We start from the raw sequence: 25,741 nt of genomic DNA, 5'->3' as shown, positions 1-25,741 counted from the left end.
GACAGGAAGTGAAGTGAAATCTTCCCTATAGGAAAAAAAAAAACTGAAAGGGGTTATAAGCCCTCCCTTACTCTATCAAAAAAAAAAGAAAAAAAAGAAGAAAAGTATGTTTTGCCTTTAGTTACACTTCAAGTACAACAGTTATCAGAAAACACTAAGCACAGCCAGTGTAAAGAGCACAATGAAACTGCATAGCAATCATTACTGATGGGCATGCATAGGTGGCACTGATGGGCACTCAGACAGCACTGATCAGGAGGCACTGGCAGGCATCACTGATGGGCACAGAGTGCCATCCCAAATTGGCACCGATTATCATCCCTGGTGGGCTCTAGTGGGTTTACCTGGTGGTTCTGGGTGGGCATCCTTGGGAGGCTGCACCGATAATCAACGCAGACCCCCCCTGGTCAGGAGAGCAGCCGATCGTCTCTCCTCTACTCACATCTGTCAGCGCAAGTAGAGGATACATGGCTTTTCCTGTGTACACCATGATCAGCTGTGATTAGACATAGCTGCTCGGGTAGTAAAGAGCCTATAGCAGTGATGGAGAACCTTGGCAGCCCAGATGTTTTGGAACTACATTTCCCATGATGCTCATGCATTCTGCAGTGTAGTTGAGCATCATGGGAAATGTAGTTCCAAATCATCTGGGGTGCCAAGGTTCACCATCACTGCCCTATAGGGTTTTCCTGGGATAGGAATATGGGATTCCAGAACAGCAAGTGTCCTAGAAAATGGCACATTTTCCCCCAAGATAAAAACCAGCTGCTCACATTTGTTATAGATAGGATGCATATGAAAACAGTATTATGCCATACCTGAAAGTCAAATATCCTCTTCCCAAACTGGATTCTCTGCTTGGTGTATGGGATGGTCTGATCAAAACAGCCCTGAGCCAAGCCCAGCATCTGCAACACACAAAAGGAGGTAAAAAATCTGATAATTTCTATGACAAGTAATAAATAGTTATCAAATCATCTCTGAAAGGAATAGAAAATCAAAAGAAATAATCATTTAGAAAATACCAAATACCGTATGCCTGAGCTAAATAAAAAAAAATAATAAAAAAAGACAGAGACACACAGACACTGAGCTGACAGGCAGGGAGGGGGAGAGAGGATAGCACAGCAGGGCTGCGGAAAATGGAGGGACATACGCTGACAACAATGGGCAGGGCTCAGCAGTCCTGATTTTCATTGTCAGCGCAGAGAGGGGGACACAGGAAGTGGAGTGATCAGGGAGGGGCAGATTACACAGCACAAGCACTGTGCTGTGCCGATTAATCTGCTTTAAGGGACCAGAATCAGTTTTTTTGTGGGGGGGGGGGTTAACAAACAATTTAAATTGGTGATGTAATTTCAATATACTATTCCAACACTGGTCCCTGGGTATGCGATTTCTACATAGCCTTATCTTCATGTCTATCCAAGTGGAGACTAAGGCTCCATTCACATCTAGGCGGACGAAATCGTGGCGTTTTGTCCAGCGAATTGCAGGGGCAAATATCTGCGTTTTGTACCGCGATTTGCGGCGACAAAACGCTGCGATTGTCCGCCTAGATGTGCCCCTCTATTGAGATGGTCCCCGCACGCCGAAAGCCACCTGAAAAAAAGGTCCGGGACCTTTTTTCAGGCGGCAGGCGTCCGGCGTGGAGATGTGAACCATCTCCATAGAGGGCAATGTGTTTCCAGCCCTCTGGCGGCAGCGGCGTCACACTACAGGCGACAAAACGCCTAGGTGTGAATGGGGACTAAGGAAGCAACCTGAATGTGAAATGCGTCGATTCACTGTGTTTTACAGGTTTTTCGGAATGCAGTAGATATGGCGATTCCATCATTGTGGATTTTAAACAGGCTCTAAGCAAATATTTCTACATACAAATGTTCCTCTAGTAATATCAAAAGCAATATTCTGGAAGCAGAGACAGACAATCAGGATCCCCCTGACCTTATCACAGATTTCAGAAGGTTCTTACCTCATGGGAATGTTGACAAAATTTCAATAAGATAATTCACCATGCATTCTCTTTTTACAAGATTATTAAAACTGGCTGTAATGTTACACAATAGAAAAACAAACAAGGCGCTTCTAAGTGCAGAAGTATAAAACTTTTAATAACCCCTAAAGGGGTTAAAAACACTTACAAGATAGTGGATGAAGCAGGCATGTAGCAGATAAGTGCATCCAGGAGATGTTGAAGTGGCAGGGCAGTCCCAGTCTGTAATGGTAAAGCTTCCAGGGAAGTCCACGAGATAACAGCCGACTTGTGCTGTGAATGTTCAGAGGACACAATAGTGCTGGAGCCTGGGGATGACGTCAGAGGAAGCGAGACAGAAACCAGCATGGAACACAAACAGGAAGTGGACAGGAAGTGTGTCAGAGGCGGGATGCGTTTCGGAACAGCTCATTGGTTCCTTCTTCAGCCAGTGACAGGTCAGTTACCTGCTACATGCCCGTTTCATCCACTTTCTTGTAAGTGATTTTAACCCCTTTAGAGGATATTAAAAGTTGTATACTTCTGCACTTAGAGGCGCCTTGTTTGTTTTTCTGTTTCCATTAGAGATTGCTTGTCTCCCTGAGTGCTGCCTAAAGTGTGTGAAGATTTGCTACCCTCTCTGCTTGGAGCGCTCTGGATATACACATTTTAATGTTACACAATAGCCGGCCACTCGATAAGGGTAACTACTAATTACAGGAAAGAGAGAACACAGCAGCATTCTCATGAGCAAAACTGTTGAATATTTTTTGTGTTTTTTGTGTTTGTGTCATGGCATTTCAGCACACTGGTCCCGTTGTATCACCTGGGCAGCAATTCCAATCCGACCTTCATTCAGCATTCCTATCGCATATTTGTAACCTTGTCCAACCTGGCCGAGGACACTGGACTCTGGAACCTGTATGAAACACAGCGCAAGATTAATTGTACATAGAGGTGTATATTACAGCTGCTCTTAAATTAACGCCCTGTGTGCAGTATACCCCCCCCCCCCCCCCAATTTATCCAGTCCCCATTGCACCTTGCAGCAACCCTGCACCATTTTTTGTTTTAAAAACCTTACTGCATGCTGAATGTCTCAGCCATATAATAACCATGGTGCCACTATCTTCTACAGCATTCTCCTGTGAGCCCAGGGCGGTTGAATGACATATCCCCAGAAAGCGATATTGAATTGTGGCTGGATCACATTCAACCTGGTAGACTGGTGACATCTAGTGGTGGAATAGAATTACTGTGGGAGACCAGAGATAAGCCTTTAAAAGGGTTGTAAAGTCAGAGGCCTGGATTCACGTAGAAGTGCGCATCTTTGTGCGGGCGTAACGTATCCTATTTACGTTACACCTCCGCAACTTTGACAGGCAAGTGCAGTATTCTCAAAGCAAAGTTGCGGCGGCGTAGCGTAAAAAGGCCGGCGTAAGCCCGCCTAATTCAAATATGGAAGATGTTGGCGTGTGTTATGTTAATTTATTGTGACCCCACGTAAATGACGCTTTTTACGAACAGCGCATGCGCCCTCCGTGAAAGTATCCCAGTGCGCATGCTCCAAATTAACCCGCAAAGAAACAATGCTTTCGACGTGAACGTAAAGGACGCCCAGCCCTATTCGCAAACGACGTAAAACGTGAAAAATTCTACGCTGTTCCGACGTCCATACCTAACATTGGTACGCCTCATAGAGCAGGGGTAACTTTACGCCGGAAAAAGCCTAACGTAAACGGCGTATCTGTACTGCGTCGGCCGGGCGTACGTTCGTGAATAAGCGTATCTAGCCGATTTACATATTTCTAGGCGTAAATCAGCGTACACGCCCCTATCGGCCAGCGTAAATATGCAGTTAAGATACGACGGCGTAGGAGACTTACGCTGGTTGTATCTTAGAGAAATTTTGGCGTATCTGATTCTTTGAATCAGGCGTCAAGATACGACAGCTCTGACTCATAGATACGACGGCTTATCTGGAGATATGCCGTCGTATCTCCTACGAGAATCTGGCCCAGAAGTTTTCTTTATCTTAACGCATTCCATGCATTAAGATAAAAAGCATTCTGTGTGCACTACTACCTACAGTGCCCCTTATCCTAATTTTAATGCTGGCATTTTTTTAAAATCTGAAAGATGCAGTCACAATTTTTAGCAATAAAGTTTTTATTGTTACTTGTTTGATCGATGTCGTTTCTGCCCCTTTCCTGTCCTGTTTTTATCCCGCCAGCGCATGGCGGCACGTGTGTAAGACTGCTCTGTTTTGCAAGCATTTTAATGAATAAATAAATAAATACATAAATAAATAAATAAATGAGTGACTTTTAAAAAGGAGATGTAAAGGCAGAAGGTTTTTTTATCTTAATGCATTCTATGCACCAAGATAACAAGCCTGTGTACACCAGCCCCCCCCTCTCTGTCCAGCAATGTCCACGAATCTCTCAGCCATCCGAGATTCTCCTTTTTGATTGGCTGAGACACAGAACCGGCGCCATTGACTACCGCTGCTGTTAAAGTCAGCTAGTCAGTCAGAGGAGAGAGGGGGCGGGCTCCATGTCCGAGTGGACACAGGGAGCAGGGGAGTTAATCACAAGACTGGATTGCACACGATTAAAAATCCTTTAGCCCAGGTTCACACTGACTGCAAGAATTAACCACTTCCTTACTGGGCACATATACCCCTTCCTGACCAGGTGAAATTTCAGCTTCCGGCACTGCGTCGCTTTAACTGACAATTGCGCGGTCATGCGACGTGGCTCCCAAACAAAATTGACGTCCTTTTTTCCCCACAAATAGAGCTTTATTTTGGTGGTATTTGATCACCTCTGCGGTTTTTATTTTTTGCGCTATAAACAAAAATAGAGCGACAATTTTGAAAAAAAAAAACAATATTTTTTACTTGTTACTATAATAAATTGCCCAATTTTTAAAAAAAAAATAATTTTTTCTCAGTCTAGGCAATACGTATTCTTCTACATATTTTTGTTAAAAAAAAAAAAAAAAAATCGCAAGAAGCGTCTGGTTTGCGCAAAAGTTATTGCGCTTACAAAATAGGGGACAGAATTATTATTATTTTTTTTTTTTTTTTTACTACTAATGGCGGCGATCAGCATTTTTTTTCGTGACAGCGACATTATGGCGGAGACATCGGACACTTTTGACACATTTTTGGCGCCATTCACATTTATACAGCGAACAGTGCAATAAATATGCACTAATTACTGTATAAATGTGACTGGCATTGAAGGGGTTAACACTAGGGGGTGAGGAAGGGGTTAATGTGTACCCTGAATTGTGTTACTAACTGTGGGGGAAGGGGGGTGACTGGGGGAGGTGACCGATGCTGTGTCCCTATGTACAAGGGACACAGATCGGTCTCCTCTCTCCCCTGACAGGACGTGGAGCTCTGTGTTTACACACAGAGCTCCACGTCTTGTCCCTGTAGCCGCCGATCGCGAGTCCCTGGCGGACATCGCGGCCGCCAGGCACTCGCATCGGCATCTCAGCGATGCGGCGCGCGCGCGCCTCCGCCGGACGCGCCCACGCCGCGGGCTGCGCGCGCAGGCCGTAAAAGCACGGCCTCCCAGAGATGTAGAGCCACCCTGCGGCCGTACAAAGTCGTACGGCCGTCGGGAAGAAGTGGTTAAACCGTGCGAGTTCAGCTGAACGCGCACAATTTCATTCCCACATGTCAGTCCCGACTTCGGGGGGCAATTTCAGAGACATCTGTGAGGGTTTCTAAATAGTGGAAATCGCCAAAAGTAGTACAGAGACTACTTTTGGAAATCATGCGGTGACGCTAATACGGCGTCGCACCAATTCGGACGCTGCCATTGCCAGCAACTGCCGCCGATTTGGCATGCGATTTGACATGTAAAATTGCATGCCAAATCGCATCAATGTGAACTAGGGCTTAAATGGCGAAAGAGTGTTCATACTCACAAAGCCATTAAAGCATTTGTTTTGTGTGGAGTGAAATATACCCAAGAGAAACAAACAAACACCCTCTAAAAAGAGATATACGGGACCAATTGATAGGCAATACAGACAAATGGACTCCAAGACATGGATCTGTATAAAAGAGCTTTTTCCTGCAACCGTCCCTATATTTTGTTAAGATATCCATTTCCCGCTATATTTCGGGGGTCATGAAATGAGTGAAAATCTTTCTAATGGGGAAACAGACAAAATAAAAACCTTACAGTGGTTGTAAATCTTCCCCACTCCATCCAAGATTTAAAAATAAATATTTTGTGCGGAGTTACACTTTAACCAGTAGACTACCGCCCGCCGTCAAATGACTAAAAGCCTCTCGTTCTGGGAGGACGTCATATGAGGTCCTCGCCTTCCCGAGCCACTAGGGGGCTCGCGCGCCGCCGGGAACCCGCGATTGCCCAGTAACTGAGCAGGACCGTGGATCTGTGTGTGTAAACACAGAAATCCACGTCCTGTCAGGGAGAGGAGACTGATGGTGTGTCCCTTGTACATAGGGACACCGATCAGTCACCTCTCCCAGTCAGTCCCCTCCCCCTACAGTTAGAATCACTCCCTAGGGAACACATTTAACCACTTGATCGCCCCCTAGTGTTAACCCCTTCCCTGCCTGTCACATTTACACAGTAAGCAGTGCATATTTATAGCACTGATCACTGTATAAATGTGAATGGTCCCAAAATGGCGTTAAAAGTGTCCGATGTGTCCGCCGTAATGTCGCAGTCATGATAAAAATCACTGGTCGCCGACATTACTAGTAAAAAAAATAAAACTTCCTAAATCTATCCCCCATTTTGTAGCCGCTATAACTTTTGCGCAAACCAATCCATAAACGCTTATTGCAAATTTTTTTTTTTATCCGAAAATATGTAGAAGAATACGTATCGGCCTAAACTAAGGGAAAAAATAGGGACCCGGATTCAGAAACATCTGCCTACCTTTAGGTGGGCGTAGCGTATCTCATATACGCTACGCCGCCGTAACTTTGAGAGGCAAGTCCTGTATTCAGAAAGAATTTGTGCCTAAAGTTACGGCGGCGTAGCGTATATTGGCCGGCGTAAACCTGCACAATTCAAAATAGGCTGGTAGGGGGCGTGTTGTACGCTAATTAGCCGTGACCCCACGTAATTGACGTTCTTAACGAACGGCGCATGCGCCGTCCGTGAAAATATCCCAGTGCGCATGCTCCAAATTACGCCACAAATAGTCAATGCTTTAGACGTGAACGTAACTTACACACAGCCCTATTTGCGTACGACTTACGCAAACGACGCAAAATGCGACGCTGACCCGACGTCCATACTTAAAGCGGTTCTCCACCCTAAAGTGGAGTCCCGCTGATCGGAACCCTCCCCCCCTCCGGTGTCACATTTGACACCTTTCAGGGGGAGGGGGGTGCAGATACCTGTCTAAAGACAGGTATTTGCACCCACTTCCGGCCACACGCTACGGGCAAAAGACGGGCATTCCGTCACATCCCGTCTTTCGCCCGTTGTGTGCTGGGAACACTCGGCTCCCAGCACACAGCGTGTGAGCCAATCGGCGGGCGCAGCGCGACTCGCGCATGCGCCGTAGGGAACCGGGCAGTGAAGCAGCAGCGCTTCACTTCCTGGTTCCCTCAGTGTGGATGGCGGGGGGAGCAGCAGAGTGACGAGCGATCGCTCGTGCTCTGCTGCGATCGGCGCTGGACTCCAGGACAGGTAAGTGTCCTAATATTAAAAGTCAGCAGCTGCAGTATTTGTAGCTGCTGGCTTTTAATATTTTGTTCCCGTGGCACATCCGCTTTAACATTGGCTACGCCTCAGAGCAGGGGTAACTTTACGCCGGAAAAAGCCTTACATAAACGACGTAAAAAAATGCGCCGGGCGGACGGACGTTTCTGAATCGGCGTATCTCGCTAATTTGCATATTCGAGGCGGAAATCAACGGAAGCGCCACCTAGCGGCCAGCGTAAAATTGCACACAATTATACGCCGGCGTATGCTAGTTACGTCGGTGGAGGAAGCCTATTTTTTCCCAACGTATCTGCGTAAAGATAGGACAGTGTAGATTTGAAATTGAAATTACGGCGGCGTATCTGGAGATACGCCGCCGTAAGTTGTATCTTAATCCGGGCCAGGATGTTTTGTACTCACCGTAAAATCCTTTTCCATGGACGGACTCAGCTCCTTAAATCTTGACAAGAGGGTTATGTTCCTGTTCATAGGAGAGGACTAGCCCTCTCCTATGAACAGAAACATAACCACTTGTCAAGATTTAAGGCGCCGTGTCTGTCCCATGGACGATGAGAGAAAAATGTGTTTTTTTTATATATTTTTGGGGGGATATTTATTATAGCAAAAAGTAAAAAATATTGCTTTTTTTTTTCAAAATTGACGCTCTTTTGTTTATAGCGCAAAAAATAAAAACCGCAGAGGTGATCAAATACCACCAAAAGAAAGCTCCATTTGTGGGGAAAAAATTATAAAAATGTTATTTGGATACAGTGTTGCATGACCGCGCAATTGTCATTCAAAGTGTGACAGCGCTGAAAGCTGAAAAATGGCTTGGGCAGGAAGGGGGTGAAAGTGCCTGGTATTGAAGTGGTAAATTTATAAAACTACCCTCCCTTGCTGCGAAGATCCCATTTACTAGGATTTGTTCACAGAACCCATTTCAATAAGTATTCACAACTCCACAAAAAGGTCATCATACCTTCACATTATCAAATGACAGGCTGCAGGTTGAAGATGCTCGGAGTCCCATTTTATCCTCTTTCTTTCCAATGTGAAATCCTTCGGTATCCTTAGGCACTATGAAACACGTGATCCCTCTGTATCCCTGAAATACACAAGAGAATTGGTTCCAATGGTTGTACAATACCTGTGTGATCCGGTGATCTGCCAATATGGTTCCGGCTATCCAGATGGTTCCTGTAAGGACTGCGCAGGCGCAATCCTTGCCGACGGAAATCTCCGAACCTCGGGCGGCATCCAGGGCGACGCGGAATTTGAGGAAAGTGGCCAGACGGCCTCACGTCCTCGCTTCGCTCGGCCTCCTGGCTCTTTTTTTTAACATCCTCCAATCCACGAGGATGTTAAGGAATGAGCCTGGATGCCGGCCGAGGTTTGGAGATTTGCGTCGGCAAGAATTGCGCCTGCGCAGTCCTTACAGGAACCATCTGGATAGGGGAACCATAACGACAAGTCACCGGCATTGCTACGTTCAACATTCCTTCTGCTGTGAAAACCTCATATACAGGTGCATCTCATAGAATTAGAATATCATCAAAAAGTGAATTTATTTCAATAATTCAATTTAAAAAAAGTGAAACTTGTATAATATATAGATGCATTACACAAAGATTGATATATTTCAAGCATTTCTTTCTTTTAAATTTGACGATTATGGCTTACAGCTAGTCAAATGCTATAAAAATGCACTGATTACTGTAAAAATGTCACTGGCAGGGAAGGGGTTAACACTAGGGGGCGATTTGTGTTCCCTCTGCATGTTCTAACTGAAGGGGGATGGGACTTACTAGGGGAAATGACAGATCCCTGTTCATACATCGTCTGCTTATACAATCAGTCATTTTTCCCCTAATGCCTTGTACACACGATCGGAATATCCGATGAAAAAATTCCATATGACTTTTTTCATCGGATATTTTCCGAACGTGTGTGGGCCCTGTAACGGAAGGGCCCATGGGACCCAGAAGCTCCCCGGTGCCTCTTATGTGTAGATCACCCTGTGTCTCTAATAGGGGCACAGGGTGAATGAGAACCCCACTATGGTCTGGGCTAGTCAGATAATTGTATATATATTGTGTGTTGGCTGTATTGTACTATAAAGCTTGCTGTGGTAATGAAGTCTGCTACTGTGATGTAAATGAATCTAGGATGTTCTAAGGTCCTGTGTGTTGTGCTAGTTGACCCTGTATTGTGTGAAGGTCTATTGATGATAATGTGTGTATTGCAAGTTAACAGACAGTCTAAAGGTCAGATGTCTGACTTGGCTGTAGTTAATTAGCTCATGTAAAGTATGTCAGAGCTGGAGTCATAAGGTCTACTAAAAGAATGTGTATTGTATAGCAGGTGAGAGGAGCCGGGATGTCTACCTTGAAAGATCATATCTCAGAGTCACCTTGTCTGGGTAAATGATTAGTCAATTAGCTCATGTTAATTTATGTTCTGGTTACCTCCTCTAACTGTATATAAGAGCCTGATTTTCTCATTCGTGTGGAACCTCAAACAGAGATGTGTGTCTCGTTATTGGGGTTCGTTTGCCTGACTGTGGAGTGTCGATAGCTGTCTTGGGTTCGGGAATGAAATATCTTAAACTGCGTCAACCCCTGTCCCATTTGGGGTTCCGTTACAGGCCCCATCAGACTTTTTTTCCCGACGAAGTTTAGAAATAGAACAGATTTTATTTTTTTCCGATGGAAAATACGATCGTCTGTGTTGAACTCCGACGGAGAAAGAAAACACGCATTCTCAGAATCAAGTCGACGCATGCTCGGAAGCACCAAACTTCATTTTTCTCGGGTTGTCGTAGTGTTTTACGTCGTCGCGTTTTGGACGGTCGGAATTTGGTCTGACAGTGTGTATGCAAGACAAGCTTGAACGGAATTCCAAAGGAAAATTACATTAGGTTCTATCCCATCGGAAATTGTGATCGTGTGTACAGGGCATTAGAGAACCAGGAGCTGTGCGTTTACACACACAGCTCCCGGTTCTTGCTGCGCAACGAGCGATCACGGGTGCCCCGGCGGTCATCGTGCCCGTGCTAGGGCTGGGCGATTTCCCCTCCCAAAGAAATCTGTGATTTTTTAATAAAAAACAACTTGATTTACGATTCGAATCAAGTTTTTTTTTTTTGGACACTGCGCCAGTCCCGAGAAGCTGCGGGCAGGAGTTTTTAGGCGAGGCCGCGGCTTCGGTCTCGTCCACAGCGTCAGACCTTTGCGATCTGACAATCTGGTTCCGGCTATCAAGATGGTTGCTGTAAGGACTGCGCAGGCGCAATCCTTGCCGACGGAAATCTCCGAACCTTGGCGGGCATCCAGGGAATTTGAGGAAAGTGGCCAGTCGGCCTCATGTCCTCGCTCCGCCTCCTGGCTCTTTTTTTTTTTTTTTTTTTTTTAACATCCTCCAATCCACGGGGATGTTAAGGAATGAGCCTGGATGCCGGCCGAGGTTCGGAGATTTCCGTCGGCAAGGATTGCGCCTGCGCAGTCCTTACAGGAACCATCTCGATAGGGGAACCTTAACGACAAGTCAACGGCACATTGTCGGCGCCGGTCCTGGTGGAAAACCTGAATCAATTTGACCTTGCAACTCGATTCAGGATTCAAAATCGATTTTTTTCCCCATCCCTAGCATGCGCATCGGCCCCTGTGGGCGAGCAGCAGGCGCGTGCCACCGGCAGCACACGTGCGCCCCTAGTGGCCACAGGGTGAAGCGATGTAACACAACGTTATTTCGCCCAGCCAAGCCATGTTACCGCAGTAAAACTGTGGCGGCTGGACGGCAAGTGTCAAATGTCAGAGCTCCTGATCTGTGGGCTTGTTCCAGGTCAGTGCTTTTAACAATTCTGGAGCCATTTGATGGGCCTGAAAACTAGAAAGCTTAGTAGTTTCAAAAGGAGTGGTCAGCACTCCTCCATTATCTCCAGGGGTCCTCCAGGCCCCCCATTATCTCCAATGGTCCTCCAGCCCCCCCCCCCATTATCTCCAGTGGTCCTCCAGCCCCCCCCATTATCTCCAGTGGTCCTCCAGCCCCATTATCTCCAGTGGTCCTCCAGCCCCCCCCATTATCTCCAGTGGTCCTCCAGCCCCATTATCTCCAGTGGTCCTCCAGCCCCCCCATTATCTCCAGGGGTCCTCCAGCCCCCCCATTATCTGGCTGAACATGTCAACTACAAAATCTAAAAAGCTCAGTGTAGGTTCTGGGTGTGTGAAGATTTAAAAATGAGCTTGTGCATAAATTTAGCATTACACGGATTATGAATGTGTTTTGTAAAAGAGCAGGTGTGACAACGACAACCAGAGATACAAAAGGGACAGAGAACTCACTGCGGAGACGTCAGCGTTGGCCATGACGAGGAAGACTCCGGCCTGCTCGGAATTACTGATCCACATTTTGGAGCCATTGATCACATAGTAATCTTTGTGTTTCTGGGCTGTGGTCTTCAAGGAGAAAGCGTCGCTGCCAGAACCGGCTTCTGAAAGGGCGAAACTGCCCACCTGTGAAAACGGGAAAAATGCAACTTCATCTTCAATTATCTGCATGCTTGCAACAACACTAAAAAGAGCAAAAGTAAAGCAGGTAAAGAGGAACTGCGGTCTGCTCACATAATTTGTAATAAAAACATATTTGCCATTCTGAAGCTTCCCTCCAACCACACTGCATATTATTTTATATATACTGTGATTCTGACACGGATCGGGAATGCAGTGTCATGGTTGGTGAAGTTCCTCCTGGGTGGGAGCAGACGATGGTCTGTCTCTACATAGATCTGAAAGTTCACGAGAACCCATAACCAAGGTAAGTAACAGTTCCTCACCATGTCTTTGCACAACCTGGGCAGGTAGGTGTCTTTCTGTTGCTCTGTCCCCAGTCTCGTGAACAAGGCATTGATGAGCGTGTTCTGGATGTCACAAACAATCGACACGGATGGGTCCACTTTAGCCAACTCCTCGATCACCAGAATGGATGAGAAAAACGTTGAACCAGTTCCTCCGTACTTAGGATCCGTCTCTATCCCCATCAGCTGAAAGATAGAAGAGAAGAGTAAATATTTAATATTACACGAGTAGCTATCACTTTGTAATAATAAGAATTTGTTGCCGACAACTAAAGCATTGAAGGAAACCGGTCATGATAGACATTGCAGGTCGCCATTGCTGACCTCCTTCTACAAATATTAACCACCCGGTTGTAACATTGACTCTCTGAATGCTTATAAAAAAATAACTATTAACCACTTCCATACCAGGCCCTTACGCACCTTCCCACCCAAGCCAATTTTCAGCGCTGTCGCACTTTGAATGGCAATTGCGCGGTCATGCTACACTGTACCCAAACAAAATTGACGTCCTTTTTTCCCCCACAAATAGAGCTTTCTTTTGGTATTTGATCACCTCTGCGATTTTTTTTTTGCGCAACTAAAAAAAGAGCGACAATTTTGAAAAAAATTAAGTTTTTATTTTTTTCTGTTAATTTTTTTGTAAATAAGTAAGTTTTCTCTTTCAATTACGGGCACTGATATGGCGGCACTGATGAGATGGCACCGATTGGCAGGGCTGGTATGCGGCACTGATGGGCACTCATAGGCGGCACTAATGGATCCATGTTGCCAGTCAGTGCCCATTTGCGGGCACTGATTGGCATCTTTATTTTTTTTACTGAGTTTTGTTTTTTATTGCTCCTTTTTTATTTTTTGCCCTTCCCTGGTGGTCCAGTGTGGGCTTCCCTGGTGGTCCAGTGTGGGCTTCCCTGGTGGTCCAGTGTGGCGATCCGAGGGGGGGCTGCGCTGATAAACAATCAGCGCGAACCCCCCATCAGGAGAGTCGTGCTGGGGATTAGAAAATTGTGAACAAGGGGGAAAAGGGGAAGAACACCCTTCTGTAAAAATCACCCCCATCTGTGGCAACATGTCAACACATGAAAAGAAACACCCATCAGAGAGAAGGGATCTGTGTTCTCCCATATACTACGGAACAAAAGCAGTGGCGGCTGGTGCTCAAAAAAAAATGTTTTGGGGGGGGGGGGGTTTGATTGGGCGCAAACAAATGGGGAAAAAAAAACAACAACATCAATTGCAGCCTCACTGTGCCCAACAAACGCAGCTACTGTGCCCAAACTCAATTGTCGCCACTGTGCCTATCAATTGTCGCCAGATTGCTCCCCTTCACTTACCTTTCACGGGTCAGCCATCCTCCCTCCGCACTCCCTCGATGTCTTCTCCCGAGTCCCGCCCTCGATGTCGCTTCAGATAATCAGGTTACTGGTACCCAGTCCCAGTGAACCTGATTGGCTGAGACGAGTGTCAGTGTTAACCAGGGAACGCACACCCCCTGCGTTCCCTGGTATACTATTTGGAAGCCGATTAGAGCCAACAGGCTGTGATCGGAAAGCCTAGCTGGCTCTGATAGGCACTTCCAAACACCAACAAACGGCTGTTATTCAGATGGCCGGCGCTCACCAGGGGGCAAGCCACCTGAATAGTGGGTGGCAGCGGCGACAATACATAGATTCAAATGCAAAGCATGAATCTCTATGATTTGTACACTTGAAATCCTATTTGTGTCCAAAAAGAAGTCCAAAAACTAAACTGGTCATGGACAACTGAAAAGGGAGCAAAAAACCTGCCCAGCATTTTTGGGGGTCTTGCACCATAAAAGTAGTAAGGTAAACACTACTTAAGCCCTGACCCGGGGGGATTCTGCTGCAGTCAGTGATCCCTCTAGACCAGGGGTCTCCAAACTTTTGAAACAAAGGGCCAGTTTACGGTCCTTCAGACATTAGGGGGCCGGACTGTGATCACTGGGCGTAGAAGAGGTACTGATGTCAGTGGGAAAAAAACAATGCTCTTTCTTTGGTTTCAGTGTAAGCAATTGTGCCCCATTGTTGATGTCATTGGGAGGAATAGAGCCCCATCATTGGCGACATAGGAAAGAATTGGGCTCCATCATTGGTGTCATCGGGCCCCCATTGTTGGTGCCAATGGTTGAAATTGGGCCCCGATCGTTGGTGTCATTGGGAGGGATTATGCCCCACAGTTAGTATCAGTGGATGAAATGGTGCCCCAAGGGCCAGATAAAGGCAATCAAAGGGCCGCATCTGGCCCCCGGGCCGCAGTTTGGAGACCACTGCTCTAGACCAGTCTTTTTCAACACAGAGGAATCCTTTAAATAACTTTCCGGTCTCAGGGAACCCCTGCTAAAAATAACTATATCTACAACTCCTGATACATTCGTGTGATGATCAGTGGGAAGAACGCTCCTTACACTTGTGGTCATTGGGAAGAATTACAGATAGCTAAAAAGATCATTGGTGCCAGAGAGAACTTACCGGAGTGGCAGATATTGTTCATTTCTCAAGGAACCCCTAGCAACAACCTTTGGAAGAACCCTGGGCAAGAAACCCTGCTCTAGGCATTAAGGCTCAGATTCTCGTAGATGGGCATAAATTTGAGCGGGCGTAACGTATCCGATTTACGTTACGCCGCCGCAAGTTTTTCAGGCAAGTGCTTTATTCACAAAGCACTTGAGTGTAAAGTTGCGGCGGCGTAACGTAAATCACCGGGCGGAATTCATTTAAATGAAGCCGCGCCGAACAAACTGCGCTGTCCCTAGAAAATCCCAGCGTGCATTGCGTCCAGCACCATTCACGGATGACTTACGCAAATTTATAAATTTTCGACGCGGGAACGACGGCCATACTCAACATTGGCTGTGCCTCATAGACCCAGGGGCAACTTTACGCCGGGGAAAGCCTAACGTAAACGTCGTAACTTTACTGCGTCGGCCGCGCGTACGTTCGGGAATTTGCGTATCTAGCTAATTTGCATACTCGACGGGGAAATAGACGGAAGCGCCACCTAGCGGGCAAAAAAAATTGCAGTTAAGATCCGACGACGCAAGAGACTTACGCCTGTCGGATCTAAGGGATATCTATGCGCAACTGATTCTAAGAATCAGTCGCATAGATACGACGGCGCTAGGCAGATACACGACGGAACTAGGCAGAGATACGACGGCGTATCTGGAGATGCGCCGTCGTATCACTTTTGAGAATCTGGGCCTAAAGATTTACCTCAATACTAGTGTTTCAATAGTAGTCATTGTTCATAAGGTGGATCAGCCACTTCCCGCCCGGCGCATAGTCAAATGACGGTTGCTGGAACCCTTCGTCCCTCTGGGCGGCCGTCATCTGACTTCCTGGGATTCCTGCAGTGTGGAGCGCGTGCGCGCACCCGCCGCATCACTGAAAACCCAATGCGCGTGATGTCCGCCAGGCACCCGCGATTGCTCGTCACAGAGACAGGGACATGGATTTCTGTGAGTAAACACACAGATCCACATCCTGTCAGGGAGAGGAGACCGATGGTGTGTCCCTTGTATATAGGGACACAGATCGGTCACCTCCCCAGTCAGTCCCCTACAGTTAGAATCACTCCCTAGGGAACACATTTAACCCCTTGATCGCCCTTTAGTGTTAAACCCTTCCCTGCCAGTCACATTTATACAGTAATCAGTACATATTTATAGCACTGTTCACTGTATAAATGCGAATGGTCCCAAAATAGTGTCAAAAATGTCCAATCTGTCCTCCGCAATTTCGCAGTCCTGACAAAAATCACAGATAACCCCCATTACTAGTAAAAAAAAAAAATACAAATAGATGTCATAAATCTATCCCCTATTTTGTAGGCACTATAAAACATTTGCGCAAATCAATCAATTTACACTTATTGCAATGTTTTTACCAAAAATATGTAGAAGAATACTCATCGGCCTATACTGAGGACATTTTTTTTTTCTTTTTATTGGGATATTTATTATAACAAAAAAGGAAAAAAAAAATATTTTTTTATATATTTTTGGGGGATATTGATTATAGTAAAAAATATTGCATTTTTTTTCAAAATTGTCGCTCTTTTTTTGTTTATAGCGCAAAAAATAAAAACCGCAGAGGTGATCAAATACCACCAAAAGAAATCTCTATTCGTGGAAATAAAAAAATAAAAAAAAGGACGCCAAATTTTGTTTGGGTGCCACGTCGCACGACCGCGCAATTGTCATTCAAAGTGTGACAGTGCTGAAAGCTGAAAATTGGCCTGGGTAGGAAGGGGGTGAAAATGCCCGATATTGAAGTGGTTAATCATGTGTACTACATTTGCATTTATCGGTCATACATTAATCCTTACGTTTTTTTTTTCTTGAAAACAAAGTCTCAGATATTATTACAAAGCAAACAATCATACCAACCCCAAGTTCAAACATGCCCTGTATGATGGAGTCATCCATTTTTGAGTTGGCATCCATCGTTTTTACAAGTGGGGCGATGCGATCCTGGGCAAATTTTTTTACTGCAGAGAAAAAAGAAGAGATTAGACCGGGCTGTTTAATCTACAGGAACATGAATGATGAATGAACGGAGTGCGTTTTGGAAACGTGTGATCACATTCTGGTGAGTGGATAACTGGAATAAACTCAGCCGATACCTGGGCAGTCAGGGGAGTTGCAAGTCTTCTCCCCCGTGCTGCTCCCCTCTCCCCCTGACAGTGCCGCCCTCCTCTCCCCCCCCGGTCCGTGTCGCACTTCTCCCCCCCCCCCCCCCCGTTCGTCCGTGTCGCTCTCCCTCCTCAATTTGGGAGGATTGAGAGCGGAGGTAGGAGCCCCGAAACCTGGCTCCTACCTTTTCCGAACGGACAGAGTCAGTGATCCCTGACTCTGTCCATTCACATAACTGAGCATCGTAAACTGTGTTTACGATGCTTCAGTTTATGAATGGAGAGAAGCTTCTCTCCATTCATTTCAGCTGAGGCTGCAGAGAAAGGGACTGGGGAATCTGTGTCCTTAGTCCCTTTCTCTGTCTTAAAGGGGAGATTTCAGAGGTCTTTTAAGACCCCTGATATCTCACCAAAGACCCCCAACAGGGCTGATAAAAAAAAAAAAAAAAAAAAAAAAATTGCAATAAAAAAAAAAAAAAAAATAAAAAAAAAAAAAAATGAAAAAAAAATAAAAAAAAAAAAAAAAAAACACACACACACACACAGACAATTCACTAGCCCCCCCCCCCCCAAAAAAAAAAAAAAAATTGTAAAAAAAAATAAAAATACCGCCACTGTCACATGACATTAAAAAAAGTGTCGGTATTCGGTATCGGCGAGTACTTGGAAAAAAAAGTATCGGTACTTGTACTCGGTCTCAAAAAAGTGGTATCGGGACAACCCTACAATGCATAATATATGAATGAAGCAAATGAGAGACTTGATAGGCAGCCCAAGGATTTGCACACAACAGAGTAACAGCGCTGCTTCTGCGGTAGGTAGTTTAGCGTTTTTAACCCTGGTGGGGGACTATTTTGGCACTTCTCTCCATCTAAAAATCTCAATTTTTTGTCTAGAAAATTTATCAGAACCCCCAAACACACACACACATATATATATAGCAGACACCCTAGGGAATAAAATGGCGGTCATTGCAACTTTTTTTTCCCCCCTCGCACGGTATTTGCGCAATCATTTTTCAAACACCTTTTTTTTGGGAAAATTAATAAAAAAAATAACAAAAACCTGTAAAGTTAGCCCAATTTTTTTGTATAATGTGAAAGAGGATGTTACGCCGAGTAAATAGATACCCAACATGTCACGCTTTAAGATTAAAAGCCTTATCATGATCATGAACAGCCTAAAAGCCTCCACATATTTAGATGATACGTGCCCAGCTCGGTTTTATAAAAAACATGCTGTGACCTTGGCGGCTGATATCACAATTCTAGTTAATAAATGCCTTGCAATTGGCCTTATGCCTACGCCATTGAAACACGCCATCATTTCACCGCTGTTGAAGAAAGCAGGTTTAGATCCTGCTGACCTAAATAATTTTAGGCCGATAACCTCGATTCCTGGCCAAGATCCTCGAGCGCGTGGTCTTTCATCAGCTACAACATCATATGGAAATAAACAATCTTTTGAAAGACTCCTTATGATTAACCACTTAAGGACCGCCTCCTGCAGATATACGTCGGCAGAATGGCACGGCTGGGCACAAGCACGTACCTGTACGTCCTCTTTAAGTGTCCAGCCGTGGGTCACGGGCGCGCACCCACGACCCGGTCCGAAGGTCCGTGACCCGCGGACCCGATCGCCGCTGGAGTCCCGCGATCGGTCCCCGGAGCTGAAGAACGGGGAGAGGTGTGTGTAAACACAGCTTTCCCGTTCTTCACTGTGGCGCCGTCATTGATCGTGTGTTCCCTGATATAGGGAAACACGATCAATGACGTCACATGTCCAGCCCCGCCCCCTACAGTTAGAAACACAGATGAGGTCACACTTAGGCTCCATTCACATCTAGGCGTTTTCACGCCAGACGCCCGTGCCGCTGGAGGGGAGATTTCACATTGGTGTCTATGGAGATGGTTCACATCTCACGCCGAAACGCGAAATGCGGTACTGCACAGCGCAGAGGCTTGAATCCTGCTCGTTTTTCGCAAACCGAACCCCTAAGTACTCCCTCCATTCCCCGTTGTACTCCCGCAAATACTCGGAATCGGTCCCGATACCGATACTAGTATCGGTACAACCCTAAGGCCCCATACTCACGAGCAAACATGTCTGCTGAAACTGGCCCGCAGGCCAGTTTCAGCAGACATGTTTGGTCGTGTGTGGGCGCGAGCGGGCCGAATTCCAGCAAACATTTGCCCGCCGGGCCTTTTCCCAGCAGACAAATATTCCTGGACTTGTTTTAAAACAGCCCGCTGGAATTCTGCCCGCTCGGACATGTACGGTCGTCAGTACAGACCTACCGTACATGTCCAGGCGCCCGCCGTCCCTCGCATGCGTCGAATGACTTCGACGCATGCGTGGAAGCATTTTAAAGGCGGGCCGCCCACGTCGCCGCGTCATTGTCGCGGCGACACCGCGTCATCGACGCGGCGACACCGCGGACACGCCCCGCGTATTGTTTACGCGCGGACTTCTGTACGATGGTGTGTACAACCATCGTACAGAAGCCCTCTGGCAGACATGTATGGTGAAAACGGACCGACGGACCGCTTTCACCATACATGTTTGGTCGTGAGTACCCGGCCTTACACACACACACACACAGAGGATTACAACAGGCCTCAAAAATGAAATGATAGTTACAAAATCTCTGAAGGAACCAAGTCTATCTCCTTGCCCCTCCACCTCATGTCATTGTTTATTGCACAAGTAGCTCTTTAATAATTAGCAAGCTGGAAGAGAACTGATCTGGCACCAAGTGTGGGCCAATTTATTGCTTAACCACCTTAAAGCAAAACTAAACCCAATGATTTAACCGTTTCTCAAAACAGTTACATTCAAGGCATCCTGTAAATGATAACTTGAGCTCTCAACCAAACTGTCAAGCCATCAAATGGCTGGTGTCATAGCTGAACACATGCAGGACCGTGCAAACTGCAGATTAACCAGGGGCTAAAAAGGCAGTTTTGTTGGCTGTACAGGAGAGGAGAGTTCTGCTTTAATAGCATGCCAGTGTAAAAAAAAAAAAAAAAAAAAAATGGTATTTGGTTGACCCAGTTCTCTGCAACGCAGTTTATAAATGTGCTTGTGCATAGGCATGTGCCAGGTGTGCCCAGGCACACCCTAATCACCCTGTGCAGCACAGATTTCCCTTACTGCCCTGGCCTCCCCCCTCCTCCCCACAGCGCTGCCGACTTCCTACCTCTCCCGCCAGCTGGGGGAGGTATTAGGATGAGTGGGGGAAGGGGGCAGTAAATGTGTAATTTACCAGTCACTTCCCTTTGTGAAAAAACACCATGAGTGATTGGTAGTGTATGTTTGAGCTTTGGGGTGCACACCCTAATGCAATAGGCTGCGCACACCTATGTGCTTGTGCAGGGGCAGGTGCACACACAGTGACTGTGATCATGTTGTTATTAGCAGATCATAGGCAAAATGCACAAAGCTAGAGGCACTGTACCTTGTGATTGCTGTGCACCAATCGCAGAGATCACAAGTGTAAATAAAAAAAAAAATGTAAACAAGCCCTCCCTTTCCGCCTCTGATCACTTTTCTTCTTTAACCACTTGCTGACGGCCGTACGACTTTGTACGGCCTCAGCGCGGCTCCCAATTTCTAACAGGCCGTCTTTTTACGGCCTCCCCTTTGCACGTTCCCCGCGCGCGCTCCCGAGCGCGCAGCGGGGAACTGCTGTGCTGGCCGTGTCCCTTGGACACAGCCAGTCACAGATCGCCGTGAACGGCCAATCGGAGCGGCCGTTTCCTAGGCGATCTGTGCGGCCAATAAGAGATGATCTCATATGTTTACATATGAGATCATCTCTCATTCCCGGCTCTCGCAGACAGCGGTGCTGTCAGGGGAGAGAGGAGACGGATCTGTGTCTCTTGTACATAGAGACACAGATCGGTCACCTCCCCCAGTCACCTCCTCCCCCCCCCACAGTTAGAACACTAATTAGGGTATACATTTAACCCCTTCCTCACCCCCTAGTGTTAACCCCTTCCCTGCCAGTCACATTTATACAGTAATTAGTGCATATTTATAGCACTGATTGCAGTATAAATGTGAATGGCGCCAAAAATGTGTCAAAAGTGTCCGATGTGTCCGCCATAACGTCGCAGTCCCAATAAAAATCGCAGATCGCCGCCATTTCTAGTAAAAAAAAATAAAAAAAAAAATAATAATTTAATAATAAAAATTGAGCTATTTATTATAGCAACAAAGTAAAAATATTTTATTTTTTTTCAAAATTGTCGCTCTATTTTTGTTTATAGCGCAAAAAATAAAAACCGCAGAGGTGATCAAATACCACCAAAAGAAAGCTCTATTTGTGGGGAAAAAAGGACGTTAATTTTGTTTGGGAGCACGACCGCGCAATTGTCAGTTAAAGCGACGCAGTGCCGAATCGCAAAAAGTCCTCTGGTCAGGAAGGGGTTTAAGTGCCCAGTAAGGAAGTGGTTAAGTAATAACTCTACTCTAGGGAAAGACCAATTATCGGTGAGGTCGATTATTGGCGGACAATATTCACTTTTTTTTTTATGTATCGTGGAACAAACATAAAATATATTAGCGATATTGCTTCATGGGGTTTTGCCGGGGGGATGAATGCAGCTGCAGGCATCACCCCAGTACCGTTGTTTAGAGTGGACGGTCAGAAGCCGATCAGCTGTTATTACAAGCAGCGGGAGGGGACAACCCCCCCCCCCCGCTGCCTCCCGCCCAGGCCCTCCCATCCCACCAGGAGGCCCGAGCAACCAGGCGCCACGTCCACCAGCTGGCCAAAAACCCAAACAAAGCCGATGCTTCGTTCGGGTCTCGGATCCAGTAACCCAGAAGGGATGTTATGACATCACTTCCTGGATTCCTGGCATCTTAGAGGCACTAGTTTTAAAAAAAAATAAGACGTTCTGAATACTTTCAAGTGCTGAGGAGTTTAGGGGTCTTATAGACCCCCGATCTCGCCATAAAGAGTACCTGTCACTGCCTATTACTGTCACAAAGAATGTAAACATTCCTTTTGACAGCAATAAAAAAAAAAAAGTTAATTTTTTTTTTTTTAAATGTACAGAACATAAGCCATCGGCCTGAGAGGTGGTCGAAATATCGGTATCGGATCGGCACCTGAAAAAACGACATCGGTCAATCCCTACTCTGCTCACACTGACTACCAAGGAAAGGGGGAACGACAACCATAAAGGAGCCACCCAGGGCACCAAGGGGGCAGATAGAGCCATAAAGAAGGGAACATTGGCTACCAGTGTTATGTAGGAAACACCATTTGATCACCAATATTTAAGGGGGCCACACACCACCAACCACTACCATAAGGGGCAACAACTTCTGACCACTAAAATCTGAAAGCTGTTCTGTACATAGACCTAACTCCAACTCTCTGTATGTGGTAAAGGGGTTGTAAAGGTTTGTTTTTTATTTTCTAAATAGGTTCCATTAACCACCTAAGACCCGGACCTTTAGGCAGCTAAAGTACCCGGCCAGTTTTTGCGATTCGGCACTGCGTCGCTTTAACTGACAATTGCGCGGTCGTGCGACGTGGCTCCCAAACAAAATTGGCGTCCTTTTTTTCCCACAAATAGAGCTTTCTTTTGGTGGTATTTGATCACCTCTGCGGTTTTTATTTTTGCGCTATAAACAAAAATAGAGCGACAATTTCGAAAAAAAATGCAATATTTTTTACTTTTTTCTATAATAAATATCCCCCAAAAATATATAAAAAAAAATGTTTTTCCTCAGTTTAGGCCGATACGTATTCTTCTACATTATTTTTGGTAAAAAAAAATAATCGCAATAAGCGTTTATCGATTGGTTTGCGCAAAATTTATAGCGTTTACAAAATAGGGGATAGTTTTATTGCATTCTTATTAATTTTTTTTTTTTTTTTTTTACTACTAATGGCGGCGATCAGCAATTTTTTTCGTGACTGCGACATTATGGTGGACACTTCGGACAATTTTGACACATTTTTGGGACCATTGTCATTTTCACAGCAAATGGTTTACTGTGACAATGACAATTGCAGTTTGGGAGTTAACCACAAGGGGGTGCTGAAGGGGTTAAGTGTGGCCTCATTTGTGTTTCTAACTGTAGGGGGGTGTGGCTGTAGGTGTGACGTCATTGACTGTGTTTCCCTATAAAAGGGAACACACGATCAATGACGGTGCCACAGTGAAGAACGGGGAAGCCGTGTTTACACACAGCTCTCCCCGTTCTTCAGCTCCGGGGATCGATCGCGGGACTCCAGCGGCGATCGGGTCCGCGGGTCCCGGAGCTTCGGACTGGGTCGCGGGCACGGGCCCACGACTGGGTACTTAAAGAGGACGTACCTGTACGTACATGAGCCCAGCCGTGCCATTCTGCCGGCGTATATGTGCAGGAGGCGGTCCTTAAGTGGTTAATCTAGTGCATTGTTGGTTCACTTACCTTTTCCTTCCATTTCCCTTCTAAATGTTTTTTTTCTTTGTCTGAATTTCTCACTTCCTGTTGCTCCTCAGTAAGCTTGCCCCCATCACTGGGGGTTAGTCAGCCAGAACAGCTTACTGAGGAGAAACAGAAAGTGAGAAATTCAGACCAAGAAAAAAAAAATTTTAGAAGAGAATTGGTAAGTGAACCAACAATGCACTACCTTAAAAGGAACCTATTTATAAAATAAAAAACAAACCTTTACAACCCCCTTAAACTAAACAGTGTTTGGGGTGTTTGTATTGTCCTGATGTTTTAGAGCCTTAAGAAATGCCAGAGACAGTAAAATCATCTATTTTTTTTTTTGCTTTTATGTTGTAAAAAATACAAATAAAAACCCAGAACCACCAAGAAAGCTCTATGATAAAAAGATATAAAATAAACTTGAATATAGTGTTACATGTGTGAGTAAAACTATCACAGCACTGAAACTTAAAACATGGCGCGGTAATGAAGGTGTGTTACAGGCGTGTACTAAAATAATGAAATACCCATGTCTCTCATCATGGTCTCCTCTTCTGTGAACGTTGCCAGGGGAGGAAATGAGGTGCCCTCTTGTATTTTCGGAGACAATGCCTCTGCTTTCTTTGAACTCCATCTGCAATGGACATTTTGAGTGGCCAAGCAGCGAGGAAGCCCTCTGCCCAGAAGCTAAAAAAAATTAAAAATAAAATAAGAAAATGAGAGTAAACAAACAATAAAAGACAAAAGTATTAAAATCACATGACAGCCAGGCAACAATAATTTTCAGAGATCAGTAATGGCATCCTCCATATTTCATCACTACAGGTTTCCTTCAGACCCCTTTCACACCGAAGGTGCTTTTTAGGCGTTCTAACTAGGGTTGTCCCGATACCGATACCAGTATTGGTATCGGGACCGATACCAAGCATTTGCCCGAGTACTTGTACTCGGGCAAATGCTCCCACTGCTTCACCCGATACTTGTACTGTCAGCGGTGATCAGTGCATGGGGAAGTTACAAGCACCGATCACCGCTGTATAGATTTAAAAGTAATTTCTCCGCTTCTCTCTCCCCCCGTGCGGCTTTCAGCTGCTTTAAAATCAGCGGTGATCGGTGCTTGTAACTCCCCCACGCACGATCACCGCTGACTGTCCCGTGTCCTCCTCCAGCCCCCCTCCGTTTTGCTGCAGTCTCCCTCTCTCCATGTCCCCCGCCGTGTTTCTCTCTCCCTCCGTGTATCCCTCCGTGTCCACCGCCATGTTTCTCTCTCCCTCCGTGTCCCCCGCCGTGTTTCTCTCTCCCTCCGTGTCCCCAGCCGTGTTTCTCTCTCCCTCCGTGTCCCCAGCCGTGTTTCTCTCTCCCTCCGTGTCCCCCGCCGTGTTTCTCTCTCCCTCCGTGTTTCTCTCTCCCTCTGTGTATCCCTCCGTGTCCCCCGCCGTGTTTCTCTCTCTCCCTCCGTGTCCCCCCCCCCCCCCCCGTGCTTCTCTCTCCCTCCGTGCTCCTCCTCCACCCCCTGGAACTGTCAGGAAGGAGAGCAGGGTAGGAGCCGGTAAATCTGGCTCCTTACTGCTCCGAATGGACAGAGTCAGCAATCACTGACTGTCAATACACATAACTAAAACATTGTAAACTGTGATTACAATGTTTCAGTTTATGAATGAAGAGAAGACGCTGTCTTCACTCCATTCATTTTCAGCGCAGCTGAGGCTGCTGAGAAAGGGACTGGGGAACATGTGTCCCTAGTCCCTTTCTCTGCCTCAAAGGGGAGATGTCAGAGGTCTGTTAAGACCCCTGATATCTCACCAAAGCTCCCCAAAAGGGCTGAAAAAAAAAAAAAAAAAAAATAATAAAAAAAAAAAAGATTGTAGAAAATAAAAGAAAAACAAAAAAGCCCCCCCCTAAAAAAAAAAAAAAAAAAGAAAGCATTATAAATAAAAAAAAATGTAAAAAATAAAAAAAATAAAAATTAAAAACAAATTGTTAAAGATAAAAAAAAAACTGACACATGTGCCGCTGTCACATGAGATTAAAAAAAAAAGTATCGGTATTTGGTATCGGGGAGTACTTGAAAAAAAGTATCGGTATTGGCAAATACTTGAAAAAAAGTATCGG

At 45.8% G+C, this 25,741-nt stretch overlaps 1 protein-coding gene across 1 annotated transcript in view; it reads right to left on the bottom strand.

The window, feature by feature from the left end:
• ACADSB (acyl-CoA dehydrogenase short/branched chain) overlaps nucleotides 1-25,741 on the bottom strand; it is a 40,673-nt gene that overhangs the window by 11,664 nt on the left and 3,268 nt on the right. Inside the window, exons 2-8 of the mRNA XM_040361336.1 lie at nucleotides 24,157-24,316; nucleotides 16,947-17,047; nucleotides 12,518-12,724; nucleotides 12,027-12,197; nucleotides 8,666-8,791; nucleotides 2,802-2,894; nucleotides 819-908 (exon numbers count right to left, since the gene is read on the bottom strand). Coding sequence (XP_040217270.1) covers nucleotides 819-908; nucleotides 2,802-2,894; nucleotides 8,666-8,791; nucleotides 12,027-12,197; nucleotides 12,518-12,724; nucleotides 16,947-17,047; nucleotides 24,157-24,316 — 948 coding nt within the window. The remainder of the gene's footprint in view (nucleotides 1-818; nucleotides 909-2,801; nucleotides 2,895-8,665; nucleotides 8,792-12,026; nucleotides 12,198-12,517; nucleotides 12,725-16,946; nucleotides 17,048-24,156; nucleotides 24,317-25,741) is intronic.

The sequence above is a fragment of the Rana temporaria genome, chromosome 8 (assembly GCF_905171775.1).
Source record: "Rana temporaria chromosome 8, aRanTem1.1, whole genome shotgun sequence".
Taxonomy (NCBI): Eukaryota; Metazoa; Chordata; class Amphibia; order Anura; family Ranidae; genus Rana; species Rana temporaria.
This window is presented reverse-complemented; position numbering and strand designations above follow the sequence as displayed.